At 43.3% G+C, this 27,948-nt stretch overlaps 1 protein-coding gene across 5 annotated transcripts in view; it reads left to right on the top strand.

The window, feature by feature from the left end:
* SLC17A5 (solute carrier family 17 member 5) overlaps nucleotides 1-25,152 on the top strand; it is a 36,079-nt gene extending 10,927 nt beyond the window's left edge. For 2 of the 5 annotated variants that reach the window (XM_090034985.1, XM_090034998.1), the window contains 7 exons: nucleotides 443-529; nucleotides 1,269-1,387; nucleotides 4,336-4,494; nucleotides 10,065-10,197; nucleotides 14,256-14,403; nucleotides 22,306-22,396; nucleotides 24,177-25,152. In XM_090034985.1, coding sequence (XP_089891111.1) covers nucleotides 443-529; nucleotides 1,269-1,387; nucleotides 4,336-4,494; nucleotides 10,065-10,197; nucleotides 14,256-14,403; nucleotides 22,306-22,396; nucleotides 24,177-24,314 — 875 coding nt within the window. In that variant the 3' untranslated portion in view covers nucleotides 24,315-25,152. Of the gene's footprint in view, nucleotides 1-442; nucleotides 530-1,268; nucleotides 1,388-4,335; nucleotides 4,495-4,780; nucleotides 4,851-10,064; nucleotides 10,198-14,255; nucleotides 14,404-20,148; nucleotides 20,331-22,305; nucleotides 22,397-24,176 lie in introns of those variants that run through there. The other 3 variants (XR_016440587.1, XR_016440580.1, XR_016440586.1) reach the window with 3 other exon arrangements.
* Nucleotides 25,153-27,948: the final 2,796 nt, after the last annotated feature.

Here is a 27,948-nt window from a genome sequence, read left to right as displayed (position 1 = left end):
TGCTGAGCCAAAAGAGTCAGTAGATGTTTCCCAAAAACTAAATCAGAAACAGACCTACTGTCACCTTTTTTAGAATACTACTATTTAATCTGCAGTTATCACCCCCATTTTTACACAGAGATCACTAATTTATTAATTACAGGATACACCAAAATTCATGTTTGTTTCTTTCTTACTTCCACTGGTATTTTGGGGTGCAGTGGGTTTTTGCAACTTCATTTATCAGTCTATCAAAGCAACTGCATCTCGTTTTATTTATTGTAGTTGAGGTGGCAGCTGTATAGTGGGTTTAAAATTATTTGTATGCTTATGTACAGTGAAACAATGCAGTTATCTTGAAATCCTGCTTGTAATTCCAACCACCATGTGTTTTCCCCAGCTAATCAGTGCGCCACTTAAATATATATTGGCATACTTTAAAAATTAACTGTCTTCCTTCTAGGTGCACAGCTCGGAACAGTTGTCTCTCTCCCATTGTCTGGTTTAATTTGCTACTACATGAATTGGGTTTATGTATTCTATATATTCGGTAAGTGTTTGTGTTTTTTAATTTCAGATGTATTTATGTAGTGATGCATTCATCGTGCTTTTCAATAACATTTTTTGTCTGAAGATTGCAAGGAGTGTGCTTTTCATGTCCTGGAACTATTGCTCTATGATATTTTTCAGTCCTAGAAATTTTGGGGGATTCTTTCTGCTGTTCAGAAAAATAGTCATGCATCAGAAAATATTGAGGAAAAAGCAGCCACAGGAAATAGGAAATCTTTTGCTTCAGATGTGCTAAACACTTGAATTTTTAAAACAGAATTCCAAAAATATAAAGTGCTAGCCCTGTTGCTTTATTACTTGGACAAATTGCTGCTTTCAATATGCGGTAAATTCTTGTGGGAGTCCATGTAAGTTATGCATTCAGTGACCAAATTTGTCTGTCAGTTGTGCAAAAGACTGTTATTAATCACATTCTTCTCAGCTCAGCCAATATAAGGAAACATCAGACTTAATTTTTTTTTAGTGTGAAGTGTGAAATTAAATTAATGACTTCAATCTGTGGAATAAGATTACTCTAATTACAAGACTATCTGAAAAGTTACTTGAATATAGTAATTTATAGTAACAAATTCAATATTTCTCTGTGTAAATGCAGCTGTTTAAATGTCCTTCTAGGCCAGCCTGTTATCTGTATTCTTGTTCTAAATGTCCAAACTGTCTTTACCTGCTCAATTAAGGTATTATTTAGTGTGTGTGTTTTGTTTTTCCCTCAATATAAGGTGCACTTGGTATATTATGGTTCTTCTTCTGGATATGGTTGGTTAGTGACACACCCCAAACTCACAGAAGAATCTCGCACACTGAAAGGGAATATATTCTTTCCTCCCTTAAAGATCAGGTATGTAACTTTGTAGGGTTTTATAAATTTAAATAAGAAAAGGAACTACTTATGAAAAGACAAAACAGATCACTGAAACCTACATACATGCTTAATTTGAATGACCATTTTCATTTGTCAAAATGAAACCAGATATATAAAAACGCTGAACACATAAATCAGTAAGAAACCGTCATTATTCAAAATGAGAGTGAATGTATTCTTCAATAAGGTATATCTATTTACATTTTTTAATTACCTGTACAACTCTAATGCAGTATGACAAAGTATGTGTCTTACTATAAGCAGGAGGCTGGACTAGATGACCCCATTAGGTCCATTTTAGTCCTCTGATCCTATTGGAAATACTTATCTTCATGATACGCAGATTCTGGGTATTCTGTTAGAGTTGTTTTTCAGCCAACTTTCTGCCCGAATGCTGGCAGCTAGGGTAGTTCACAGAGAGGAGTAGGGGAAATGCACTGCAAGAACTGATTATTTGCATGTCTTAAGTTTGCGCAAAAGATACCACAGTTGTCAAAAATACTCTCCTCTTCTGATACCTGCATTCAGGTAAATGAGTTCTTGTTTTTTGCTCATCAAACTGAGATGGGAAATAGCAGAGCTTGGCCTTTATTTATTTATTTTTGTAAGGCCATCCTTTAGTCTATTATCACATTATGTTAAATTAATTATAAGTGATTTATATGTGTTCAGATATGCTAATTTCAGAACATGAATCTACCAAAACTGAGACATAAAACTGTTACATAGTTACAGTATGATGTTCGTAAGACGAGCAGGCAAAATATGGCCCATGGACCAGGCACTGTCATTCGGCCCACAACACCCCCCAGTGAATTGCACCGTGCCTAGCCCTTCCACCCATGAGGGTGGGAGCGAGGCGCCCATGTGTATGCCCCTGCAGCATACCCTGTTGTGCCTCTCTCCTGCCCTCGTGAGTGGAAGGGCCCTGCCCAGCCAGCAGCAGCTTCCAGGTGGGCCTGCTGCTGCCCGCACTGCAGCTGGCCCTATGGGAACGTGCTTGGCTTCCAGTTTTCTGGCAGCAGATAGGAAAGTGGTGGGGGTGGGGCCCAGGTGGGGGCAGTGGAGCTGCAGCTGGGTGGAAGCAAAGAGAGCAGCGCAGAGCCCACACCCAGGGGGGTGAGTTGGGCAGGGTGTAGGTAGGGGGTGTGGGGACCCCTCACACTCCTCCACAAGGCGCACAGCCCCTACTGCCCACAGCAGCAGCAGGTGGGGGACTCAAGGTGCTCATGCCAGGTGCAGGTACTGGTGCCTAGCGGAGTGCAGCTCCGGCCAACGCAGCACGTAGGGGCAAGGTGCACAGCTTGCCCAGCAGCTCCACTCCATGCCACACTCTTGCAGCTCCTACACGCACAGCAGGGGAAGCCCTGCACTGGTGCTGGCTGCCTTCCCTGCCCCCTGCTGTGCAGGTCTGCAGACTGGGAGTGGAGAGAGCTCTGCTTCCTGCAGCGCCCAGTATGGTCATTTCCCAGCACAAGTAGGGGACCTACAGGTATGCACAATGTGCAGCTCCAGCACACAGCACTGGCCAGAGCCGTGCCTTGCTAGGCAGAAGCCCCCTATCCTGCTCCCCACCCTGCCTGCTGTTGCTGTTGGCAGTGGAGCCTGCACACCATGTGTGGCGGGGGTCCTATCACCCCCCACCTTCCCTCACACCCTACACCCTGCCCCCATGACCCTCTTTGACATATACATATGTACCCCAACATACCCTATGCCCCCCCACACACACACACCATCATGCATGCATACAAGCATAAGGCTATATTTTTAATTATTATGTAACCACCTCTATATATACAATGTAAACACAAATCATGATACAAAATTTTTGTAATAACATTAAAATATGTTATAGTTAGTGTTTGACTTTTAGTGGGTTGTTTTTTTTTTCTGGTCCTGAGATGGCAACCCACCCCCTCCCAAAAGGAGTATTTGGGGGGCTGAGTGGGGGGAGGGACTTCTGGTGACACAGGTCGGGGGCTAGGGCCTGGGACTTACAGTCCCAATACAGTGACTGGGGGCAGAGCTACCCATGCGGCCCCTAACAGCCAAAATAATAATAATATTAAGCGGACCTCCAGCCAAAATAATTTTGTGCCCTGTCTTAAGATCACTAAGCAGGAAAGTTTCAGTACACATTTTGTTTCAGGGAGGAGTTTAATTCCTAATTGGCAGTGTTATGAAGAGGGAGTTGCAATGGCTGGATTGGGGCCTACCCCACCCCTGTGCCTGGATTGGAGCTGGGCCCTGCCCTACCTCTCTCATCCTCACCCCAACTTCCATGGTTGGATTGGGGCTGGGTCCTTGCCCACTTCCCCATGGCTAGATCAGGGCTGATCTACACCCCTTCCCTCTGTGGGGCTGGGCTTGCCTCCACAATTTCATCATGGCTGGATGGGGCCCTGCTGCAAACATCCTGGATACTGGATTGGGACCACTGGCCAGATTCATCCCATGAACTGACTGGGCACTACCCATCAGGCCCGCCAGCCAAAAAGTTTGAGTACCACTGGATTAGAGCAGAATTTTTTCTTGTGCTATATATATTAGTGCATCTTCAGTGCAGTAGACTATATAAGGATTCAGTGCAGTAGAATAGACAGGGGTTTTGTCTATAGATCTGTTTAAAATAAGTGAGATAAATTGTTTTATAATTAGCTTCAGAAAGGTTTCAGTTATGCTGGGTTTTTTGAATGGAAAGGGATTAATTTTGTTGTTTGAATATAATAGAATATACTTGTGACTTTCCATATGACTTGCTGTTTTTTTCATTGTGTTTATTGCTGATTATTGTAATTAATACATTTAATGGTTCAGACTGATCTTGAATATGCTTTTCAGAATCTAAAATGACCAGTGACCATAAATGCCTGTATGAGTTTTCCTGATGTATTCTCCCACTCTCCCTTTCTATTCTTTAGCTTTCTACCCAGAAGTCTGTGCCATGGGAACCTATGTTGAAGTCCATTCCACTCTGGGCTATTGTTGTGGCACATTTTTCTTATAACTGGACTTTTTACACTCTTCTCACACTGCTGCCTACATATATGAAGGAGATTCTGAGGTTTGATGTGCAGGAGGTGAGATGAAATTAAAATAATCCAAACCATTTCCTATACAGGTTCGGTTTTCTTCTGCATTGTGCAGAGAAACAAAGTAATTAAAATGGGCAACTCTGTCAGGAATCTTGGTCTTGCTTTTTGATTATCTCTGACTTGTCAACGCAAATGAGCCTAGCAAGAGTCTATCCCCTGTGCATCCAGTTTGCCTTTGGTCCATTGTAGAAAACCTATAAACCAATGACTTTATGCTTCACTCCCGTGCCCTGCTTGTTTTTTCTTTACTTTTTTCCCCTCCTTGTTCCAGAAAGCTGCTACCAATCAAAAAAGGGGGTGGAGGAAAGAGGAAGAAAGGAAGAGCACAATGAAACAAGGAAGTAAGGAATTAGAACTCCTAACGTTTCAGTCCAGGCAGAGGAAGGAAGTAAAAATCCATGTTCAGGAAGTGGTGTGAATTTTAAAGGGATATAAGGAAGCAAAACTGGAAAATATTGTAGTGCTAGTTAGCAGTTATGTTCCTGGAGGTATGCATCTTTGTTAACACTGTAATGTCTGCTCATAAGGTTGACGTCAACTAACAAATCTTGTTTGAATTGTTAACTTAGCTGGTGCCTGTAACAATAGTAAGTGAATGATTAAGTGGAAGGAAACGTTTGTTTCTGAATGTTTATACATTTCTTTTAGTGTGCTTATGTCCTTATAGACTCATAGATGTAGAGTCAGAAGGGACCTGAGTAGATCATCAAGTCTGACCCCCCTGCCCTGGGCAGGAGTGAATACTGGGTTCATGTGACCCCAGCTAGGTAATTATCAAGCCTCCTCTTAAAGACCCCCAAGTTAGGAGCCAGCACCACTTCCCTGGAAGCTGATCCTGGCCACCCTGACTCTGAAGTACTGCCTTCTAATCTCCAGCCTGAACCTACTCTCAAACAACTTATGGCCGTTGTTCCTTGTTACTCTGGGAGGTGCTCAGGGGAACAGTCTCACTCCTGTTCCCCGCTGGTACCCCCTGGTAAGTTTATAGATGACCACCAAGTCCCCTCTCAGCCTTCTCTTGGAAAGGCTGAACTGGTTCAGATCCTGTAGCCTCTCCTCATAGGGTCTGCCCTGCTGTCCTTGAATCATGCGAGTGGCCCTCTGGACCCTCTCGATGCTGACCACAGCCCTCCAAAAATGCGGCGCCCAGAACTGGACGCACTACTCCAACCGTGGCCTGACTAGTGTCGCATAGAGGGGGAGGATCACCTCCTTGGCCCTGCTCATGATGCATCTCTGGATGCATGACAAGGTGTAGTTAGCCTTACTGATCTTTTTCTGTCACCGTGCTGACGAGAAGTTCCCCAGCCTATAGGTATGCTGCTGGTTCTTACTGCCCAAGTGCAGTACCCTGCACTTGTTAATATTGAATCCCATCCTATTCTCATTTGCCCACCCCTGTAACCTGTCCAGGTCCAGTTGTATCCTGTCCCTCCCTTCTAGTGTGCCCACCTCACCCCAAATCTTGATGTTGTCAGCAGCAAATTTGAACAGGGTGCTTTTCACCCCCTCGTCCAAATAGCTAATAAAGAAATTGAACAGTATGGGCCCAAGGACCAAGGCCTGGGGGACTCCACTGCCCATATCCCTCCAGGTTGAATATGACCTGTCTACCACCACTCTCTGGGTGCAGCCCTTCAACCAATTGTCAACCCATCCAACTGTGTAGACATTAATGCCACAGTCGCCTAGCTTTTTAATGAGAATGGGGTGGGAAACAGTGTCAGAGGCCTTCCTGAAGTCCAGAAAGACTACATCCACTGTGACACCTGCGTCCAATGATATTGTGACCTGATCATAGAAGGATCTTCTTCTTTCTTTTCCCTCAAGTTCAAGTGGTTAAATAGAGTTTATTCTTGTACAATATATTGGACTAAAATACAAAAATATAGTGCAGTTCAGGGAGCATCTGACAAAATAAACCAAAGTTCACAAAAGCTTGTGTTATCTGTGGCTAGAAAATGGTATTTAGAAATCTGCTTTTTGGAATTGGCTTGTAGGTTAAGTAGATTGACTTTTATTAGTAGATGTTTTGGATAGGGAATCCAGAAAAAAGATGACAAAGTTGAGATGGAAATACAAAGCGCCCAAGCGAGGGACTGACAATCGAGGGATGGGGGAGAGGAGGGGAAATGCGACTAGGTTACATACCGTACAATGTTAGCCAACTAAGCCCGGGGGTGCGGGGATGTGGAAGGGGGAGGGGAGGGCGGGTCGCGACGCTGAGAGGGAAAGGAGATAGATACACACGTACCCATTACAGTGGTCCGCGATGTTGAAGGAAGTGGCTCGGAGTGAGCGTCTCAGTCCATAGAGTCCGATCGCGGGGGTCCTCTTTGGGTGGGGCGGGGTCGTCCGTGGCGGCGAAGTCCTCTCGACGCGAAGCAAAGCGGTGGGGGGGGCGGTTCAGGCAGCGGTGTCCTCCGGGTCCGGTCCGGCGGCGGCTGGTCTGGAGGGGTCGATGTACTGGCGGTGGCCCGTGATGTGCCCCACGTAGATGTCGCGGGACCAGCGGATGGTGTCGGACACCATGAGGCAGCGCATCAGCTTGGCGTAGCGGCGGGAAACACGGCAGGCGCGGAGGACGCTCTCGTTGCTGGGGTCCCAGGCTCCGAGTGTCCCCACGATGTACTACATTAAAACAATGGTCCAGAGCAATGGCAAGGGTTAATTGCTTTCTAAAAGCCTGTTTATGACAAAGTTTCCTTCAAGGTCCATTGTGTTTGACACAGGTTGAGAAATTGAAGACATGTACTACACTGTTCTATAATGGAGATAAGGGACTCCACCAGATCACGGTGCCCAACTGCAGGGCCCTTGGATTTCCGGCTTTGGGGAATAGACCAAATTAGGAAGCCTGTAAACAACCAAATTAGGATATGTGCATGTGATGGTTTGTGAAACAATGAAATATCCTGACAGGATAGAACATAGACAGTATGGTGACCACAGGGAAACCAATCAATGATGCCCAGGGACTGAAGAGTCATTGGGAGCGTGGGGGCAGGGAGAGAGAATACAAAAGGAGGGATTTCAGAGCAGCAAAGGGTCCTTGAGAGGGAAACCCAAGGCCACTATGGTCAAAAGGCATACTACGAGCCCATCTCACCCACCCCACGGGGGGCGGAGCAGCCTCAGCCTCCAGACTCCCAGCTGCTGATATCTGACATTGAAAAGAGAACCTCAGGGTGAAACTTGCATGCTGGCCAGATGTACCTTCCCTCTAATGACAGCTCTAGGACTGGTAGATGCAGAATCTGTTTGCCTTGCCTGCATTAGTCTCATCTGCTATCACTGTGTATCGGTAATATTTGCATGTTATCGAATGGAGAAGTCATGGTCAGTCTGAGGGTTTTGGGTCTCCCCGGAACAAGGTATCTGGGTCAACAAAATGTCTGTCTGTCTGTCTGTCTGTGCCTGTAAGACACATATCTACCATGCCTTCTATATAAGGTAGGATCATCGCAGAGTATTATATAACATTGAAATTACTTAGCCAAAAGAGTGTCTGATAGAGGAAATGTGTTTGTTTAAAGGTCATTGGTAAGATATGGAAAACATTATATGCACCATACAGCAAGATTGGTTGATGTTGAACAAATAGAAAAGAAAATCCAAATTATATTTATTCTTTATTATAGTAGCATCTATAAATATTAAGTGTGACTGTCATCTTTGGTTAGATGGGGATTTTTTTTAAAGTTACAAATAACCAATTCACCTTTTGAATCCAGATTCTCTCATGGAACTTCCAAAAGTAGCACACAAGAAATGGGTATGGTTGCTTACCCATAGCCACATTGGCTGAGCTAGAGCAAATTAGTTTCCAAGGCAAGTGCCCTAGCCAGCAAAATATGCTAGTTTCTCTAGTGTGTTAGAGAGTTTGCACCAACATCCCACCTAAAATAGTTTACCTAGAAAGGTGTAAGCATAGACCAAAAGAAAAAGTGCTCAGAGTTGTATAAGGATTTGGAAAACAATGTAGTCTCCTTCCAGATTTGTGAATTTGAGGAATCTGGAGTTCCTGGTTGGACTATAAAGTGCTCCTCCTCAGGCAGAATAATCTGGCAGAGGTATCTGCCACCATAACCTTTAATTCTGCAGTTTTGAAAAAACACTGCTTGCTAATACTCAGAGCGGTACTGTTACAGTTTATCTTTTCTATGTCCCTGGCCTTTAAAGAGCCAGTAGCTTTTGAAGTATCAGGAGAATGACATTTGGAAAAAAAAACCTCTTGCATTAATTTTCTATTGGGAATTACTTTAACATTTACAATGCAGTGCTGTAACTGCTATATAATCTGCCAGTCCAAAGCCTACAGCAAAGGGAATGTGTTTTTAAAAATAGGGCTAAGAGTGCATCTTTTAGCAGTTGATTGTTCTATATTTATATATTTTTATTACTTGAAAGCAGAAGACTAAATCAATGAGCAGCATTTTTTACTGTTGATTGGGGGAGAGGTTTTGCAATGATATTTGTGTTTGGTTCAAATACTCCAGTAAGCTCTAATTAGAAATTGAATGTTATACAGCAATTTCTCTTGTTCTCAGATTTTACATTTAGTAACCCAGTGTACAAATATAAAAATAAAATACATTTTAGCCATTAACAAAGCTAGCCCAATCCAGTGGACATCTAAATATCTGCTTTCAGTCTAAGATTAGGTCAAAAACTTTATAAATTCCAATTTGGTTTTGGATAATTAGCTATAAAGTTCAATGGAAAGGTAAGATGTTTGAGTTTACTGGTACTTCTGGCTTTCTACATCAAACAAGTCACCTCAAATAACATAATCCTCTTTGGTTTTAAAGTTGATGAAAGTTTTCCAGTTAATTTAAATTGAAAGCACTGTAAAATACTGACTGATAAGTTTATTTTAAGAACACTGGAAGTCCATACTGATCAGATTTCAGTACAATCTAATGCAGTACCTTGTCTGTAGTCATGTCTAATACCAGATGCTTCACTAGACAAATGTGAGATGATATGCTCTGTCCTAGTTTTAATTTTGTCTCTAAGGAGGTAGTTTGTCATTTCTAAAACTGTACTTAGCAGTAACATTTCTGACTTTATTTCAGCAATCCAGCTGATAACCCATCATATTTAAAAACAATAAATACTTTCAGAATTTCCTGAAGAGAGCTTTGTCTATGTACATATTGGAGAAGCTTCCTTCTTTTCTCTTTAAACAGTTGCAGGCTTATCAATGATAGTTATTTGCGAAAACATTTTTTAAATTGGTGGAGCTCCAGACCCTAGATCCAGCCCTTAGGACCAAATAACTTGGTCAGCTTTGTAGTAGAGAGAGGATGATATTGATGCAGTCATAAGCTTCTTAATTTGTGTTTGGGGAAAAATTCCTTGTAATGTCCTGCCTTCTTTAATATCAAAGAGCTATTGCTTTTTGTCATAAAAGAATTGGTAGTTACATAACTCATGTGACCTTTTTCAGTAAGATTCAATTTTGGTTATCACCTAAGAATACAGATGCTTTTTCAAAATATTGGATTTTATTTCAGTGTTTTTAACTACTTTTATCTCATCTCTTTCTTCAGAATGGACTTTTATCTGCACTGCCTTATTTTGGCTGTTGGGTGTGCATAATCTTGTCTGGTCAGATTGCCGATTACTTGCGGGAAAAACGGAACTTGTCCACTGTATGTGTTCGCAAAACATTTACCTTAATAGGTAGGTATGGCTACAGTACCTGACTGACTTTAGTCACCTGTTCCCAAGAAAATGTTTAATGATATGTTGTATGTACTAAAATATAGCGAAAATAGCTGGTAGTTAGTGAAATGGAAGGGGGAAATTCTGAAAGAATGCTGAAATCTAGGTTAGTGAAACTCCAAGTGAAAAATGAAGAAGTAATTGTGCATTATTTAAAACATTTTCTGAAGGGCTGTTGTAAAGAAAAGGGAGAACACCTTTTTTCTGCAGAGAACAGGACATGTGCCAGTAGCTTGGAAGTTGTAGCAAAGTATATTTAGACTGGATATCAAGAAAAACTTCATGGTTAGAACAGTGAGATAGTAGAAGAGACAGTCTAGGGAAGTTACGGAATTTCTATCCTTGCAGCTTTTGAAAAAGAGGTTGGATGAGCTTTTGTCAGACATGATAGCTGGAGTACTGTGTCCGGTTCTGGATGCCGCAGCTCAAGTGGGATGCGGATAGTCTGGAGAGGGTCCAAAGAAGAACCACTCGTCTGGTTGGAGGCCTGCAGGCAAGGCCCTACGAGGAAGGCTCAGGGACCTTAACCTCTTCAGCCTCTCCAAGAGAAGGCTGAGAGGGGACCTTGTGGTGCATATGAAGTTGGCAATGATCTGTTCACCAGGGCACTCCCTGGAACAACAAGGAACAATGGCCATAAGCTACTGGACATTAGAAAAAGGTTCTTCACAGTCAGGGTTTCCAGGATCTGGAATGGGCTTCCAAGAGAGGTGGTGCTCACCCCATCCTTGGGGGTCTTCAAGAGGAAACTGGACAGGCACCTGGCTAGGATCACATGATCCCAGGTTTGACCCTTTTTCTTACCTGCCTGGGGCAGGGGGTCGGACTAGATGGCCCATTGAGGTCCCTTCCGACCCTGGAATCTATGAATCTATGATCTGGGACAGGAGTCAGCAACCACCAGCACATGTACCAGAGTGGATCATGTGAAGGCATTTTCTTGGTATGTGCACCTCAGGGTGGACAGCGGGGAAGGGGCCCTGTACTGCCACAATAAGGATCAGGCCCCTCGTGGCTCCTCCACCATCCGCCCCTGGCATGCCAACATCTTTCAAGTAGAGGTTGCCAGGAAGAATTTTTACCCCTTCCGTTGCTACAGGCATCAGGGTTTTTTTGAATTCCTCAAAATCATTTGGTGGTGATAGTCAGAGCTCAGGATTTAGAGGCTCTGGGTCTTCAGTTAGTGTCACATTAGGGATTAGAAAGGAATTTTACCCCATGGTTAGATTGGTATGAACTTTAGGGTTTTTTGCCTTTTAGCAGAGGGTGTGGCCCTCTTCCTTGGATCTCTCAGGTGCATTTAACAACCATGGCAGCAGCAGGATGCTGAAGATTGAAACTAATGTTGCCTGATGTCTTATTTGTGCCACCATAAAACAAACTATGGCAGCACAAATGCTGAGCAAATAAACATCAATACCTTTTGTGGTGCCACATGAAAGAATCAGTGGTACAACAAAACTGGTAATAGACTCTTGTGGCTTTTTGTGGAGGATGTCTACTACCTCTGTGGTTGAAGAGTAAGGCAGTGTGAGCAGGATTTAAAAAAGCTGCTTTAAAAATAAAAAAGCAAGGGTTAGCTAGCATGTCTATTGCATTCCTTTTTACTACTAGGCCAGTTATTCTGACAAAGGAAATTCAATTTGTTTGATGTTATCTTTATCAAATTCACAATGGCTCTTTTTGGACATAGAATTATCAAAAAGTAGGGCTGGAAGGGACTTGCAAACTTCCAGATGTGACCTAGTCCAGCCCCCAGCTTGAGGGAGGATAATTCTAAACCAAACCATCCCATACCCTTGTTTAACCTTGCCCCTAAAAGGTGACTGGAGAGTGCAAGAAGCTCAGTCTGCTTGTACTCTCCTGCCACTCCAGGCAGATTCTCTTGGGGACTTGAGGGCAGAGCATCTGCGTGCTTTCCCCACTTAGGAGAGGCACTCCAGGGAGTCTTGGGGTGCCTCTCTGCAAGTTGGGGGGGGGTTCCATGATTGCAGAGAAGTGGATCTGGCTGAGCTTTCATGTTAAGCCAAACCAGTGCTCTTGGTCTGGCTAAGCAAGAGCTTTTCCTCACTCAGCCGGATCCATCTTGAGTGATCTCCAGGGACAGATCTGGCTGAGCAGGGAAAGCAGGGAGATAACATCACCTCTTGTCCTGCACCGTGAAGGGCGGGCCAAAGGGTGACACATCACAGCACAGCTGATCTGCTTCATTCAGTGATGCCTCTTTCTATCCTAATGACCCTTGTCCTTCTGCTTTACCTGTGGCAGATTAAGGTGCTTTTGGTGGCAGGCTTAGACAAGGATTTTTATGGGATGGTTTGGATCAGGATTATCCTCCCTTTAAACAGGGGGTTGGAGTAGGTGACATCTGGAAGTCTGCAAGTCCCTTACAGTCCTACTTCTTGATAATTCTGTGACCAAAAAAAGCCATTGTGAATTTGACAAAAATAATGTCAAACAAATCAGATTTCCTTTGTCAGGATAACTGGCCTAGTGCTAAAAGGGAAGTGCTAACCCTTGCTTTTTTTTTTTGTTAATACGGCTTTTAATGCTGCCTCGTATTCACATTTTTTTTAAGCAATTTGAGATTTGTATTAATATGAACTGTGTCACAATTACTTCACTTTAAAACAGAGAGCATGCATTAAGGCAAAACCTACAAAGGTGTCTCCTGGGCCCAATTCCATTCAATATTTTCATCTAATGATTGGAAGGATGGCAATGAAAGTTTACTTAATTTGCAAATTATGCTAGATAAAGGGGGATGCAAGGACTTTGGAAGCCAGGAGTAGAATTCAAAAGGATCTTGGCAAATTGAAATAATTGGTCAAAGTCAAAAGATACCTTGATTGAATTTTTCATGGGAAGTGCTATCCCAAGGTAGGAGAAACAAAATGGACAAATATCTATTGGGAAATAACTGGTCAGGTAGCAGTTCTTCAGAAAAGGTTCTGGGAGTTCTAATGGATCACAACATAGATTAGAGTCAGCAATGTGATTTATGCTATACAAAAGAAATGTCATTCTGATAGGCTACTAATAGGGTTGTTGGACGTACGATAAAACAGATAATTAATTTTGCTTTGCTGGTTTACTGTGTCCAGTTCGGGGCATCACACTTTAAGAAGGATTTAACCAAAACGGAGAGAATCTAAGGGTGATCAATAAAAATTATGAGAACCTTGAAAACATATACTTTTTAAGGAAAGATTAAACCGACCAAAATCATTCAAACTAAAAAAAGAGAACGTGGGGGTAACATTTATTTAGAAAAGAACTGTAATCCATTTGTTTGCCATGTACACTGAAGGTAAGGCAAGAAACAGTTCAGTAAAGGTTAGGTAGTAAGAAAAACTTACAATAAAAAGGTAGTAAACTACAGAAACTGGTTACCATAAGTAAGTTTTGGTATTTCTGTCACTGGAGATTTCAAGAACAGATTAGTTAAACTTCTAACTAACGTCAGAAATAGTCTGGGTATAATTGATCCAGCCTCAGTGCAGGGCAGCTAAATTAGCTGATCTCTTGAAGTTCCTGCCAGCCTCAGATACCTGACTTTCAGAAGTTATCACCAGTTTGTGTAAAAGCTACGTTTTTGGATTATTTGTTCATAACACACATCTCAAAGAACTCTAGTCTTGCTTTATTTTATCGGTAACAGGACAGCTTCCATTAATTTATCAGGCTGCTTTTTGCTATGCTAAGAGTTTACCAAAACTGATTCATGTTGAAATCTTTTATCCAGTTAAAGCTTGCCCTTCCATCTCTGACCACCATCGACTTCAGTAGGCTTATGCAGTGATAGACACCCTAGATTCTCTCTGATCATGATCATAAAATTGTAATTTTAGTACTATACTATTTTGTACACTAGGTGGCAGTAAAAGTGTCATAAATGGTACCTGTAAAAAATAAATAAATAAATAAATAACTTGCCATAGAGAGGACCTACGCTAACATTTAAGCATCATTTAAGTGGTGATGCGCTAAAGTTTTATAATAACTTTGTTTTTAAGGAATGATTGGACCTGCTGTATTTTTAGTAGCTGCTGGATTCATAGGCTGTGACTATACATTGGCTGTTGCATTCCTAACCATATCAACAACACTAGGAGGCTTTTGTACATCTGGCTATAGCATCAACCACCTTGACATAGCACCATCGTAAGTATTGTTCAACACATTTGTAATGCACACAATCTTGTGCTGACTTTTATTTGTATTCATTATGAGGCTTCTAGTAGCCTTAATAATGGACCAAGACCACATTGGGCTATATGGATACATATAATGGAACACAAAGCTACACTAAAAAACATTAAGGCTGCAAAATCAAGTGCTCAAAAATTAGGAAATGCCAGAATTAAGGTTACTTGTACAACCTTGATTTGTCTGAGAATTAATCTGGTATATGTAAGTGAAGGAAGTTACCTGCAGTAAATGAGGCAGGTGATTGCAGGAACAGAAAGGATAGTCTCATAGTTAAAGTAGTTGAATGGCATGCTGGAGAACTGAATTCTGTCTGTTCCTCTGCAATTCTAGGAAAGGCACTTTGAACCAGTTTTTTTTCATAGTTGGTTTAGTTGTTTAGTCTTTGTTTTTTTAGTGTCGAGGTTGGGAACCTGGAGTCCCACTTGAACTGGGAGCCTACAGCTACAACTGAAGTTGATGGCAGTTGCACCTTGAATATTAATATTCTATATAGTGTTAAGAACGCTTAAAAAAAAAAACAAAAACAAAAAAAAACCCCAAAACAAGCCCCGTGCCTCAAATTGGGCACTCAGAATTAAGGGATATTTTGGACTGACATTTCTGGCTCAGCTCTCCATTTGTAAAGGGAGAAGTGGATAATGCCATTTCTTCATCCCACCGGATGTTATGAAAAACACTAATACTTGCGAAACATTTATGCTGCAGTGATTGGCATCATAGAATAGCCCAGAGCTGTCTTCAGAGGTTGGGGGTAGTATATAAGGCATGGGTGCACGCATTGAAGAACAAGGATAAAATAAAATATTGAATAGCAGTTCAATAGCTTCAGAAAGAAGTATGAGATCACATAAAGATGGTCTCCTGAGGCATACGTGTAAGGGGATAAATCTGAGGCTGCATGAGGCAATGTTAATTCCGTTCATTTCTGTTTGCATGCTTAATTTTCCAAGTGTGATGTTTGCATATTGTGTGTAGGTGGGTTTTTTTTAACCAAGTCTTAGAAAAATTCCATTGTGGCAGTGTTGATTCCTTTCAGACTTTTCAAGCTTTAGATTAGATCACTTTGCAAGATCTGCCACTTGAGCTAACAGGGAATTGACAGCACTTGTACATTGTCATCCTCTATGTGGATCATCAGTAAAGCAGGATAAGACATTTTGCCAGAAGATTTTACAGATATTTACTGGCAGCAGAATAGTGTTGAGATGAAAGAATCTTGAGCTAAAAAATTGCATTTTATAGAATCATAGAAAATTAGGGTTGGGAGGGACCTCAAGAGGTCATCTAGTCCAGCCCCCTGCTCAAAGCAGGACCTGCCCCAACTAGATCATCCCAGCCAGGGCTTTGTCTAGCTGGGTCCTAAAAATTTCCAAGGATGAAGATTCCACCGCGTCCCTGGGTAACCTGTTCCAGTGTTTTACTACCCTCCTAGTGAAAGAAATTCTTCCTGATATCTAAACTAAACTTCCTTGGCTGCAACTTGAGACCATTGCTCCTTGTTCTATCATCTGTCACCACTGAGAATCTAGCTCCATCCTCTTTTGACCCCCACTTCAGGTAGTTGAAGGCTGCTAGTCAGTCCCCTCTCAGTCTTCTCTAAATAAGCCCAGTTCCCTCAGCCTCTCCTCATAAGCAGGGATCCTGGTTTTCTCTGATTAAAAATGGCAAATTCTCTGATTTAAAAACCCAAAATCCGTGATAAAAATTAAAGCCCCCCCCCCCCAGCACTGCTGGTGCCCTGCACTCCCTCCACACACACACAGCCTCCTCAGCCCTCCTGATGCCCCGCACTCCCGCATAACAGCCCCCCAAACCCGCACACACAGACACTCAGGCACAGACACTGACACCCACCGCAGCAGGTAAGTGTGTGGCAGGGAAGGGGTGGGGCAGGGAGGGGGAAAGGGAAGTTGTTGAGGGGTGCAAATCAAAGTGTGGGAGCATGCCCTTGTGTCCACTCCCAGGAGCAGGGCCAGGGGTGAGGGCAGGGGTGCCATTCTGCAGGCTGCCCATGCGCTGGCTGGCCTGACAAGGCTTTCGCATACAGAGGCTGCCACTGCACCCTGTGCTACCATCCCACAGCTACCTGCACGGCTTTGTGGGCAAGCACGGCACAGGAGCAGCGGTGCGGTGACGGCTGCTGTGTGTGGGCCACATACGTGCCTCCTGGTTGTGGAGGGAAGGGGGAACTCGTATTCAGTGACTGTCACTACACCATCGCTTACACCCTACAACTGGCTGCACAGCTCCGGAGCAGTGCGAGATGGTGGTGGCAGCTGCATGCCAGCTGGTGTGGGGGGCTTTGTGGGCAAGTGACACAGGGTGCGGTGTGGTGGTATCCACCACATGCAGGCTGCACACATGCTGCCCAACCAGCTGGCCAGGGGAGGGGAAGGTGGGGCTCACATGCAGCCAGCTGCACAACTCCATGGGCAGGGGTTGGCAGCAGTGGTGAGGAATGGTGGCTGTGGAGGGTGGGGAGGGCTCACGCAGCGGCCCCCACCGCTGCTGCTTGCCTGTGGAACCATGCTGCACGTGAGCCCCCTATCAGTGGGCCTGACTCTGCATGCATGCGGCAGTGGTGGTATGAGGTGGTGGCAGCCGCCATGTGTGAAACACCCCTGCTGTCCGGCTGGGCAGCACACAACCACCACCACTACCATCCCATGGCGCCGCTGCTGCTTGTTTAAGGAGCTGAGCCCACAGACAGGGTGAATTGCATGCAGCAGCCACAGCTACCACCACGCTGCCGCTGCCACACTGTGGCCAGCTGCACAGCTTCACAGGCATTGCTCCACAGTGACAGCAGCAGTGAAGAGGTTTTGCATGCAGCAGCTGCCACTGCTGGCACAGCTCTTTAGGGAAGCAGCAGCGGTCACCGTGTGTGAGCCCCCCACAGCTACCGTCCCTCACTGCTGATATCTGATATCTTTTCTGATATCTGGGGCAATCTTTCATACCAGCTGCCAACTAGACATCAAGCCATTTATTACTACTCTTTGAGCTTGATGCTCCAGCCAGTTTTCTATCCACTTTACAATCCATTCATCCAGTCCGTACCTCCTTAGCTTGCCTGCAAGAATGTTGTGGGAGACTGTATCGAAAGCCTTGCTAAAATAAATGTACACAACATCCACCTGTCTCCGTGCATCCATAGAGCCAGTCATCTCATCAGAGAAGGCAATCAGCTTGCTCAGACATCACTTGGTAAATCCATGCTGACTGTTCCTAATCACCTTTTTCTCCAAGTGCTTAGAAATTGATTCCTTGAGGATCTGCTCCATAATTTTTCCAGGGACTTGAGGTGAGGCTGACTGGTCTGTAGTTCTCTGGATTTCCTTTTTCCCTTTCTTAAATATGAGCACTATGTCTGCCTTTTTCCAGTCATCCAGGACCTCTCCTGATTGCCATGGGTTTTCAAAGATGATGACCAGCAGTTTTGCAATCATATCAGCCAACTCCTTCATCGCCCTCAGGTGCATCCTGTCCTGCCCCATGGACTTATATATATCCAACTTTTCTAAATAGTCCCTAACCTGTTATTTTGCCACTGTTCCTCTCCTCCCCAGACTGTGCTTCCTGGTGTAGTAGTCTGGGAGCTGACCTTACCTGTGAAGACCGAGGCAAAAAAGGCATTGAGCACTTCAGCCTTTTCTGCACCTTCTGTCAAAAGCTTGCCTCCCCCATTCAGTAAGGGACCCACACTTTCCCTGATCTTCCTCTTGCTCCCAACAGACTTGTAGAAACCCTTCTTGTTACCCTTCACATCCCTTGCTAGCTGCAACTCCAATTGCACTTTGGCCTTCCTGACTTCATCTTTGCATACCCAGGCAATGCTGTTATATTCTTCCCTAGTTATTTGTCCAAATTTCCACTTATAAGCTTCCTTTTTGTGATTTAGTTTACTGAAGAGTCTGTTCCCTACTAAGCCAAGCTGGTCTTCTGCTATACTTGCTAGTCTTCCTGCACATTGGGATGGTTTGTCCCTGCAGTCTCAGCAACACTTCTTTTAAGTACAGCCATCTCTCCTGGACTCCTCTCCCCTTCAGACTGGCTTCCCAGGGGAGCCTGAGCCTCTATCAACTGAGAGCCTTTTGTCCTGGGTTCCTATTGTCCCACTCTCAGTACCTGTGAAGTATGCAAGATAAAATGTATTGACTACTTTTTCAGGAACAATTAAGGCTCATTCCAATGAACTGCCATCCAAGCTGCTTGCGTAAAGGGTTGTACTCCTCTTATTTTCGCTCTTATTGGCTCCAGGTTTTGACTAGGATCAACTAGAACTTCCTCAAATGTAAGTCTTTTTTAGACTCGGGTTCCACCAGCCTCTCTTGCTCCCTTCTCTTTAGCATGACCTCAGTCCCTCCAATCTTCTCCATGTGGCTTTTTGTCAAGACACATTTTTTCCTCACTTCTTTCCAGTCACCCCCTCTAACTGTTCTCAGTTCAAGTAGTCTCCCTGGCAAGCATATCTTGCTTCTCTGGACTTTCTAGCCTCAATGTCCCTGCCCAAGCAACTCCAGTGTTTCCCTTTCTCAGGTCCTCATCACATTTGTCTTTCTTGGCCCCACCTCAATCTCCAGCCATCCCCCATCTTTAATTTCTACTGGCTCCCAGTCTTAATCTCTTTTTGCTGTCCTTATCCAGGCTCCTTGCCTTCCTCTTCAGATCCTTTTCCCAGTCCTCACTCCCCTCACACCATACACATTGTCTCTTCAAGATTTCTCCCCTTCTCTCTTCTGGCTCCTTTATTCTGCCCCACTGATTTTTAGTCCCAGTCTGCCTTCGCCCCTGCTCATAACCCATGCTACTTGTCCCAATATATGCTTCCTTGTGCTTCCAGCAGATCTCCATCTTGTCTCTTCTACAGTCAGCACTGGCTGGGCCCAGCAGACAGATAGGCGCCATGCTTTCAGTTCAGGGACCTAGAGCTAGAGAGACAGTTGTAGAGGAAAAATTTTCATAAAATGGAGTATGCTGAATGTGGCTTCAGTGTAGGGGATTAGGGAATTTTCCTCCTGAAATTTAAGTATCTCTGTAGACCAGAGGTAGACAAAATACAGCCCATAAGCTGAATCCAGCCCACCGAGGGATCTTATCTGCCCTGCAACAGGTCCCCCAGCCCTACGTACAGGCGCGTGGGGCAGCCCAAGTCATGACACGCGTATCTGGTCCCGCTCTCCCCAGGTTCACAGTGGGGCTGGGGTCGCATAGCAGCAGCTCCTTCCAGTTGCCACCACTAGTGTCACAGTTCCTGCCAGCCCCAGCCCTGCTGCCCAGGCACTCTGGCCTGTCTATTCTGTACCCACTGCTGGCTTGCCAGATGGAGCAGGCAGGTGGGGTCTCCATGGAGACCGGGCAAGGACCCACACAAGCAGAGTTCACTTGGCTGGGTGGGTGGGATGGGTCTGTGAGTGGGCAGGGAGTGGTGTCCAGGAGCAGGATGACCAGGGCTGGGATTTTGGGGCAGCAACAGCACAAGGCTGGGGCCCAGGACAGAGCCACAAGCCTACATGTCCCTGTGATGAACACCAGTTTCGTGGGTAGGGTGTGCTGGGAGTGGATCATAGCTCTGGCCCTGTAATGTCACCCCAAGATTATGGCCCTGGCTCTGTCCTTCCAGCTCCTGGGCCCTGCTTCCTGCCCACCTGTGGCTCCAAGCCATCCACCTAGCTGAACCACACCCTCCCCACACAGGTCCTGGGCCGGTCTTGAGGTGGTGACAGTGAAGGCTTGGGACCCAGAACAGAGCCACTCTAGGGAGTTTTGAAGAGCTATCGCTGGCCCTTCAGCCCAAATAATTGCCTACCTCTGCTGTAGACCATGACACAGACAACTATGTAACCACGGCAATTTTCAGGATAAACCTTGGCAAAGTTGTAAGTAATTGGTATCAGTCTGGTAATTGTTGTTCACTTGTATTCATTATAGTCACATTACCAAAAAGATGAGTGAGATATTCAAAAATTATGACAAAGCCATGTTTTTACAAGTCATGCACTGAATGCATCATGCATCTTCTGTTGTACTCCAGATATTGCCTCTTAGTTAATCTGTGAATTCTTTCTATTCCTTCATTCCCCACTACTGTGTCATAGAAGAACCTAGTCAACAGCTTCCTGGACCATCTGGCTCTGCAGACATGTCACATTTAGTTTTGTGTCCTGCTGGATTCTTCCCCATGGGCAGGGAGCAGTAGTGTGGTTATCTGTATCTAACTGTTTGTATTATCAAGGATGCAACCCATATCAGAAACCACTGAAAGTGCGAGGTATTCAGCCAGGAAAGAGTTGTAGATTCAACTGGAGAGGTTCCTGTAAGAGGGTTTTAGGTTCCAAAGATTAAATCTTTGTTTACTGTTGAACTCATTGGATATGTCTACACCAGTGATGCTCAGCCTTTTGTTTGCACAGGCCAAATTGGGCCCTCTACCAGCTCCGTTGGCCCTGAGCTGCTGGATTGGGGCCTACAACACCTCTAGTCAGCCTGTGTCCCCCAGATCAGGCCCTGGGCCACCTCTGTACCCAGGGCTCCCCATGAGTCTGAAAATTTGGCATTGGAATGTGGCAATTGCTGCTATCACTCTCTCTGGCAAATTTTTGGACCCCAAAGGACTTCTGCAGGCCAAATAACATGTCTCTGGCTTGGGGGTTGAGCACTCCTGGTCTTTACCACTTTATCACCAGATAGCTCTGTGGCTTAATATACTGGACTGTTCCATGTGTGCTGCATCCTAACCCAGAAGTAACAGCTTGCATGTGCTGCTCTTGGGCTAACTCATTTTGCCTCTCAACAGGGATAATTAGGCCTCCTACAGCACAGCACCTAAGTTCTGATTCAGGAGGCCATGCATGTGGGACGGGGTGGCATGTTTCAGCAAAGTGGTGCAGTAAGAAGTTCTTCTTTCCTCTTTGTGGCTGCCCTCTGATTTAGTAAGGTTCTGTAACCAGCAAATGCCATGTGAGCTGTTGCCTGCAGGGAACCCTTATTTCATGTTTTGAACAGGAAGCCTAACATTTCCATTTCTAGTTGCACTTCGGCCACTAGTCTGCAGCTGCAGTGTACTTTGAAACATGATTATAATTATGCCTTGCTGTCCACAAAGATATATGAACTGGTTTATAGGTATGGGAAGAAGCTGAGAAAAAAAAGTTAAGCGACTTTCCCAGGGTTACACAGGAAGTCATTACTTAAGTAAGGCTGCTGGCCTGTATGGAAGGAGCAGCACAGTGGATCCAGGATTCAGATCCAAATGGATCCACACCAGGATCCAGATCCAAGTGCCACAAAATGGAACTGCAAAAGTGGGTCTGGTAACTAGTGGGTGAACCACTGTCAAATCCACCCACCATTGCTGCCTTCTGATTTACATGGGCATAAACAGAGCATGTATTGTGAAAGGCAGAGTTGGTGGAACTTTATTCTGCAATAAAAAGTAATTCCCACCTTCCTTAATGCCACTACTTTATTAGCAGTGGAACCTCTGTCCTCTGACATCAGCTCATACCCTTCTACATCTGCTGACCCACCAGCACCTTTCTTCTCTGAACCTCTCCAGTAGCTCCATCTCAGACAAATTGGTAGTCACTTAGTGAAGAGGTCTTTGTGAATGGCCAGGTAAGGTTGTAGAAATTTTATTTTGGTTGAACTGTAAGCTATTGAGTATATAAATCAGTCACATGCATCACAGCGTCACTAAGTGCATCTGAAAATACATAGGGATTATTCCATTCCAATAAGTAATTTAGCTTGTGCAATATGAAGGACCATGGACCCAAGTGGAATGGCTCATGCAATGAGCAATATCACCAAATATTAGAATGCATTAAATAAATTAAGGAATTTCTTAAACAGGTATGCTGGGATCCTCCTTGGAATCACAAATTCATTTGCCACTATCCCAGGAATGGTGGGGCCAGTGATTGCCAAACTCCTGACTCATCATGTAAGTTTACTTGCTGGTTGTTTTACCAGTGAAATTCTGAATACTCTCATATGGAGACTCTCCCTCCTTAGATCATGTTTTCTTTAAGGATTAAGACTTACTATGTAGATGCCAGTCTTCCTCTTTGGTTACTAAAGTGACTATCATATTGATAGTAAAATCTGAAATTGCATTGTGAACAGTTGCAAAGGTTCTAACAGTCAGTGCCTTGGGCTTTGTCTTCCCTATGAAAAGAAACATTTTTTTAAATGAAAAGTTAGCTAACTTTAACATTTGTGTTAAAATCCTAGTACAGACAAAGGTGTTCTAGTATTAATGTGTGTTAGCAAGTTGAGATAAATATTGCTTTGGTTAGTTATGGAAGAACCATGGATTTCTAAGTAAGCTAGTGACTCCTGAAGTCAAAATTTGCCAATTTAACCAATAAGAAACAACTTTCATGTGTATGTATTTACAATGTGCAAGTCTTTGTATATATTTAGGGATTAGTATGCTAAAATACTTGTCTTAGATGGGCATCTAATCTGTATAGATCCTACAACTATTTGGTCAGTGAAAAAATTACCTGAAATTATAATTTTAGGATTATATGCAGAATTATTTTAACCAGTGATACCTAAACTTCTGGCCCCATGGGCCAAATGAGTGGCATGCGGTCAGTTCAGGGGTGCACTGACTGGCCTGACACAACCCCACATGTCCAAATGTGGCCTGTGGATCCCTTCACAGATCTGGAAATTTGGCAGCAGGGGAGCTATGAAACTGCTGCCATTAACGCTGGCACTGCTCCAGACATGGTGAGACTCCATGAGCCAGATGACACAGCTTCATGGGCCAGAGGTTGAGCACTCCTGATTTTTAAACCACTGTTTTAGGAAGGCGAGGTGGGCCGTGAGTGTCTAGTACAATAGGTTAAGTGCCTGCCTTAGTAATCAATCACACCAGTTGTTGCCTTGAAATAATACTGCAGTATTTAATGCTGTGAGGTCAGACAGATCAGTTTTGGGACAGCATCACAAAATTCTCTTATATACTTATTCTGTTGTTTACATTATTCTGTTATTCTTACCCTCTGTTTACCAGTAAGATTGCAAAATTACCACTATTTTAAAATTATTTTTAACCTTGAAACCTCTACAGTTATACACAATTTAATCACTTTTGTTTTTGTTAGTGGTTTTCAGCCTCAGCTGGCTTTGTGAGGGTTTTCTATATAAGAAACTTTACCCTTGGTTCTACTGACACACCTTTATGGACATTTTGTTATAATTTGATTATTTTTGGAGGTTGGAAGGACTTGGGGCTAAAGTCAGTGTGTGGCTGAAAAACTGACTTAAAATTTACATCTGGAATAAATACATTGTAACTAATAGTAAAACTAGTTGGCAAAAAGCATAGGAGAGATTTCTGCTCTTGGTCTGAAAGCTAAGTAATTCTTTTCCCTTAAGATGACATTCTCTTAGTATTTGGTTAGCCCCTATTTAGTTTTGAAATAATACGAGGAGGATGTTTCTGCTTGTTAAATGACAAGTTGGCTCAGCCACTGTTGGAATGTCACACTCACAGCACTGTTGGAATGTCATTGCAAGTAGATGTTTAATTGGACCTGTTATTTTTTTGTAATGCTTTTGATGTCAATATAAAACTGCACTTGTATAAATGTAATTAATTTTTAAAAGGAAGAATATGTACTGCCTATCACTTTAATTAGTTCACTCTAAAATATAGACCTGCAAACTGATTACTCCTCTTCTGGGTTTTTTTTTCCTTCTCTTGGCAGAATACTATGGGAGAATGGCAGACTGTCTTCTATATTGCTGCTTCTATTAACTTATTTGGAGCAATTTTCTTTGCATTATTTGCCAGTGGAGAAGTGCAGGACTGGGCAGTCAGTGGATACCACATGCATAGGAACTGAAGGAGTCATTGAAATACCCAGGCTGAATTGCTTTGTATTAAAATCATGTGACCTGAAAAGTGCCTTTCACATTGATGCCTAAAAATCTACAAAAGTTCTTCAGTTTAATCATTTTATCTTTGTCCTTTTTGTACTAGAAGTCATTTGATAGCATTATGTATGCTGTTTCTGTAACAAGAAACTACTTGGATCTAGTAGTAGCCTCATGCTTGGAATTTACATAAGACTTATATGTTCCTAAAATTTTTAATCAATGTGTTAGGCACCATTTCCATCCAGTCTTTTTAGCTAATACTTTCTGAAGTAAAGTGTAGGGTGATATATTTTATCATTGAAGTAGTGGGGGGGAGAGAGAAGTAATTGTGTATGATGCTGCGTGGAAGACTGGAATGCGAAGAATGGAATGCAGTAAGCAATGGTCTGGATTGTCATGGCTGAGTTGACGTGTTTCTACAATTTTAGCCTCCAGGAACTTCCTGTTCTTCTGTAGCCTTTTACCTCATTTTATTTTTTATATTGTTTAATTACTATTGGAATCCAAAAAAATCAGAATTTTACATGCACAAAATTATAGTATGTAAATATGAGTTCAAGAACGTGGCTTCATGTTGGATACGGAGAAATTGGAGAGCGAAGTACGTAGTAGGTAGTTCAAACAGTGAGACTAATGGTGAGGAACCCATCCCTTGCTCTCTCTAGGGGTGTAAAATTTTGACATAGCATATGAGGCCAAAGCAGAAGCAGTGGATTCTATGGCTTGACCTTTAAGGCACCTTAACAACAAACTGTAAGTGGAATATCTGTGTAAACAAGGTCATTAAAATGTTTTTCAATCCAACAGTATTTTTTTTACTACTGCAATGCACAGTCTCAACGACAGAATTTGCCAAGTTTTTTCTTTGCGTTGGTTTGTACAAATCTGCCAGTGGAAACGTATTAAAATGAAGCAGCCGAAACTAGGAAAAGCACTTCAGGGTTCTCCTCTTCAGTTAATCCAGTTTCATTCAAAGTTGAGAAACACTGTGAAAAAAACTGCCACAACTTCATTTTTGGAAGCTGCCAAGGCTGCTGTAGTTCAAGTCAAAAGATGGTACTATTAATCACCATCTGTGTTGGAATCCAACAAAATGGACGCTACTCACCCAATTAAACCAGTGCTGTGAAAATGAGTGTTAAGAAAGAATAGGCAGTTGAAAATTAGGACCCCCACTTACAATGCTAATAATCGTAGATCAATCAAAAATTCCCCTGGAAATTCAGGATTGGGATAGAAGGGTGAAAGACATTTGGTTTCATTTTTCCACCTCACATCTATATGAAAAGAAAACCATCCTAAATGGTGCTCTAGTGGATCCTACCTCCCTTCATTTCTAGGAAATGACAGCTGCTTTTGGTCATCAACGTTAAGGACCATTTTCTTTTGGTCTGAATTGAAGTATCATTTTGTCTTACAATGAAACTACTAAAGCTGGGTTATATCTACTGTTTTTTCACAATAAATGGTGTTAGATTCATAGAAGTGTGCAGCAGTTACTGAAAATGACCACTTTCCCAAACTTAAGAGTATCTTCTAATGGGAAAACAGAAAATATACTATGTGCGGTAAATTCATGGCAATCGCTGGTAGACTCCCAAAATTTCAAATGTAGTCAGCCAGCTGAACTGTATGAGTAGAAGGAATGGTTTCAGTTTGTCCAGGAGACAGTTTGGCTTGTGGCCCTTCTCATAAAAAATAGTGCCTGATAATGGAAAGGGTTACTTTGGCATAAGCACTGTTCTGAAGGTGGGAGATATGGCTTTGTGCCTGCTCTGGCAGAAGCAGAAGCAGCAATTCAACCAAGGCCTCCCACTTCCTGAATGAATATTTTGACTACATTTCTCCTAATTGAAAGGAAGGCAGTAGCTGCACCTACTCTCCCCTTCTCTTTGTTTTATGAACCATGCCTCATGTGTAGGTCTAACATTATATTCCCCCACACCAATTATTTTTGCAGCTCTACTCTTTATTATTCCAACCCTCCTCCCCAAAAAGGCATCCAATCAGAAGTTTTCTTATAAAAACTTTGAGCCATCATTATTTTATTTTATTGTTTTGTTTTTCATCATTTTCCTCCTTACTCTAGTAGAACTGGTTAGTTCATTTTGCCAGCTTCTCTTTTTTTTCTCTAATATTAGTAATAGTATATAGAGTTTGCCTCTTGGTAACAAGTCACCATGCTATCAGCTGATAAAAAAAGATGGTCCTTTTTAGGGCTGTGTTGTAACAGTCAACAATCTCAGTCTAGCTCCCATCCTCAAAAGTGGGTTTTTTGCTAATTCCTCCCCTTGTACTATTGTTGAAATGATTAGTTTCTCCTGTGTCACTGATTACAGTTGATTTCTCTGTAGTTATAGTATTGTTGTAGATAGGCAAATCTGCAAGCTGTAAAGGGAGTCTGATTTGTAGTGACAACGTAACTCTCACTCCCTTCACACACTTTTCTTTGCATGCTTCTGTGTTGGACAGTCCCATAATCTGCCACTCTACAAATAGTTCTAGTTGAAGATTAGCAAAGGGCTATGGAAACATTTTTGTCCTCTTCTTCATCCAGTGCTCTCTGTTCCAAAATACTACAGATGTTCTATGCTGATGATTTCCAACAAAGGATTATAAAAATATATTTGATGCAAGCTGCCTTTCCCAAGAGTCAAAAGGAAACTTTGGAACTGCTGGAGGGACAACATGATCCAAAATATACATAGGGCAAGCATGTTGACTAACCTAAAGTGCAGACAGAAGTGTAGCTCTTGGATTTAAGTTATGGTGCTTCATAGAAACTGCCCTCAGGTAGACCAATCCTCCCTACCCATCAAACATTCACTGTTGGTTAGGAAGCTCCAATTTGGAGCTGATCCAGGGGGAGAGGCTGTGTCTTTTCAGCCTCTTCCCCTAGCTCTTGCTCCCCCCCCCACACACACACACCTTCCCAGCTTCCATTTGTTTCAAGATGGGAGGGGGCAGGGGAAGGAGGTCTATTCTGGGGGTTTCCCAGCCTTGCTGAAATGAGGGATGGGTGCTTTGTAGTCCCCCACCTTGAGGGGTGCTGGGAAGGCTCAACCTACCCACCCCACTGTTGCAAAAATGTTGCGGTTCATTTCTCGGGAGGCGAAGAACTCTCAGACACACACTATTAGCAACACAAAAGGTATATTTGCAAATAGGGTCAGAGTGAAGACAAAAGACCACACTCTGCCCCTGAGGAAAACTCTCAGCTGGGTTTTATCCCTTCCCTCCTGGACACGTGTGCAGAAGCAGGAACTCTTACAACTCATTTCCGGTTCATACAAACATATATGAAATGACGTCACGTCATCCGTCGCATGTGCATTATAATTAACTACTTAAGTATGCGGGGCAGATAGGCATATATGCATTAGCTAATTACGCATGCTTAGAAAGCTCTCCAGGTTACCAAAAGTTCAAACCCCTCTCTTTCCCAAGGACACAGCCAATTAAATCACAGCCTTTGTAGTTTACAAGAGTTTGAAGGTGTGTGTGATTTAGTGTTACAAAGAGATAGTAAATTAGCGAGATGTCCTTGGTGGTGTTTCTTCTTATCAGGTACGAGATACAAACTGTGCAGTTCTAACAACA

Source organism: Crocodylus siamensis, chromosome 1, assembly GCF_052110815.1.
Source record: "Crocodylus siamensis isolate JL-2025a chromosome 1, ASM5211081v1, whole genome shotgun sequence".
Taxonomy (NCBI): Eukaryota; Metazoa; Chordata; order Crocodylia; family Crocodylidae; genus Crocodylus; species Crocodylus siamensis.
Note: the sequence above shows the minus strand (reverse complement) of the source record. Positions and strands in the feature narration are given on the sequence as shown.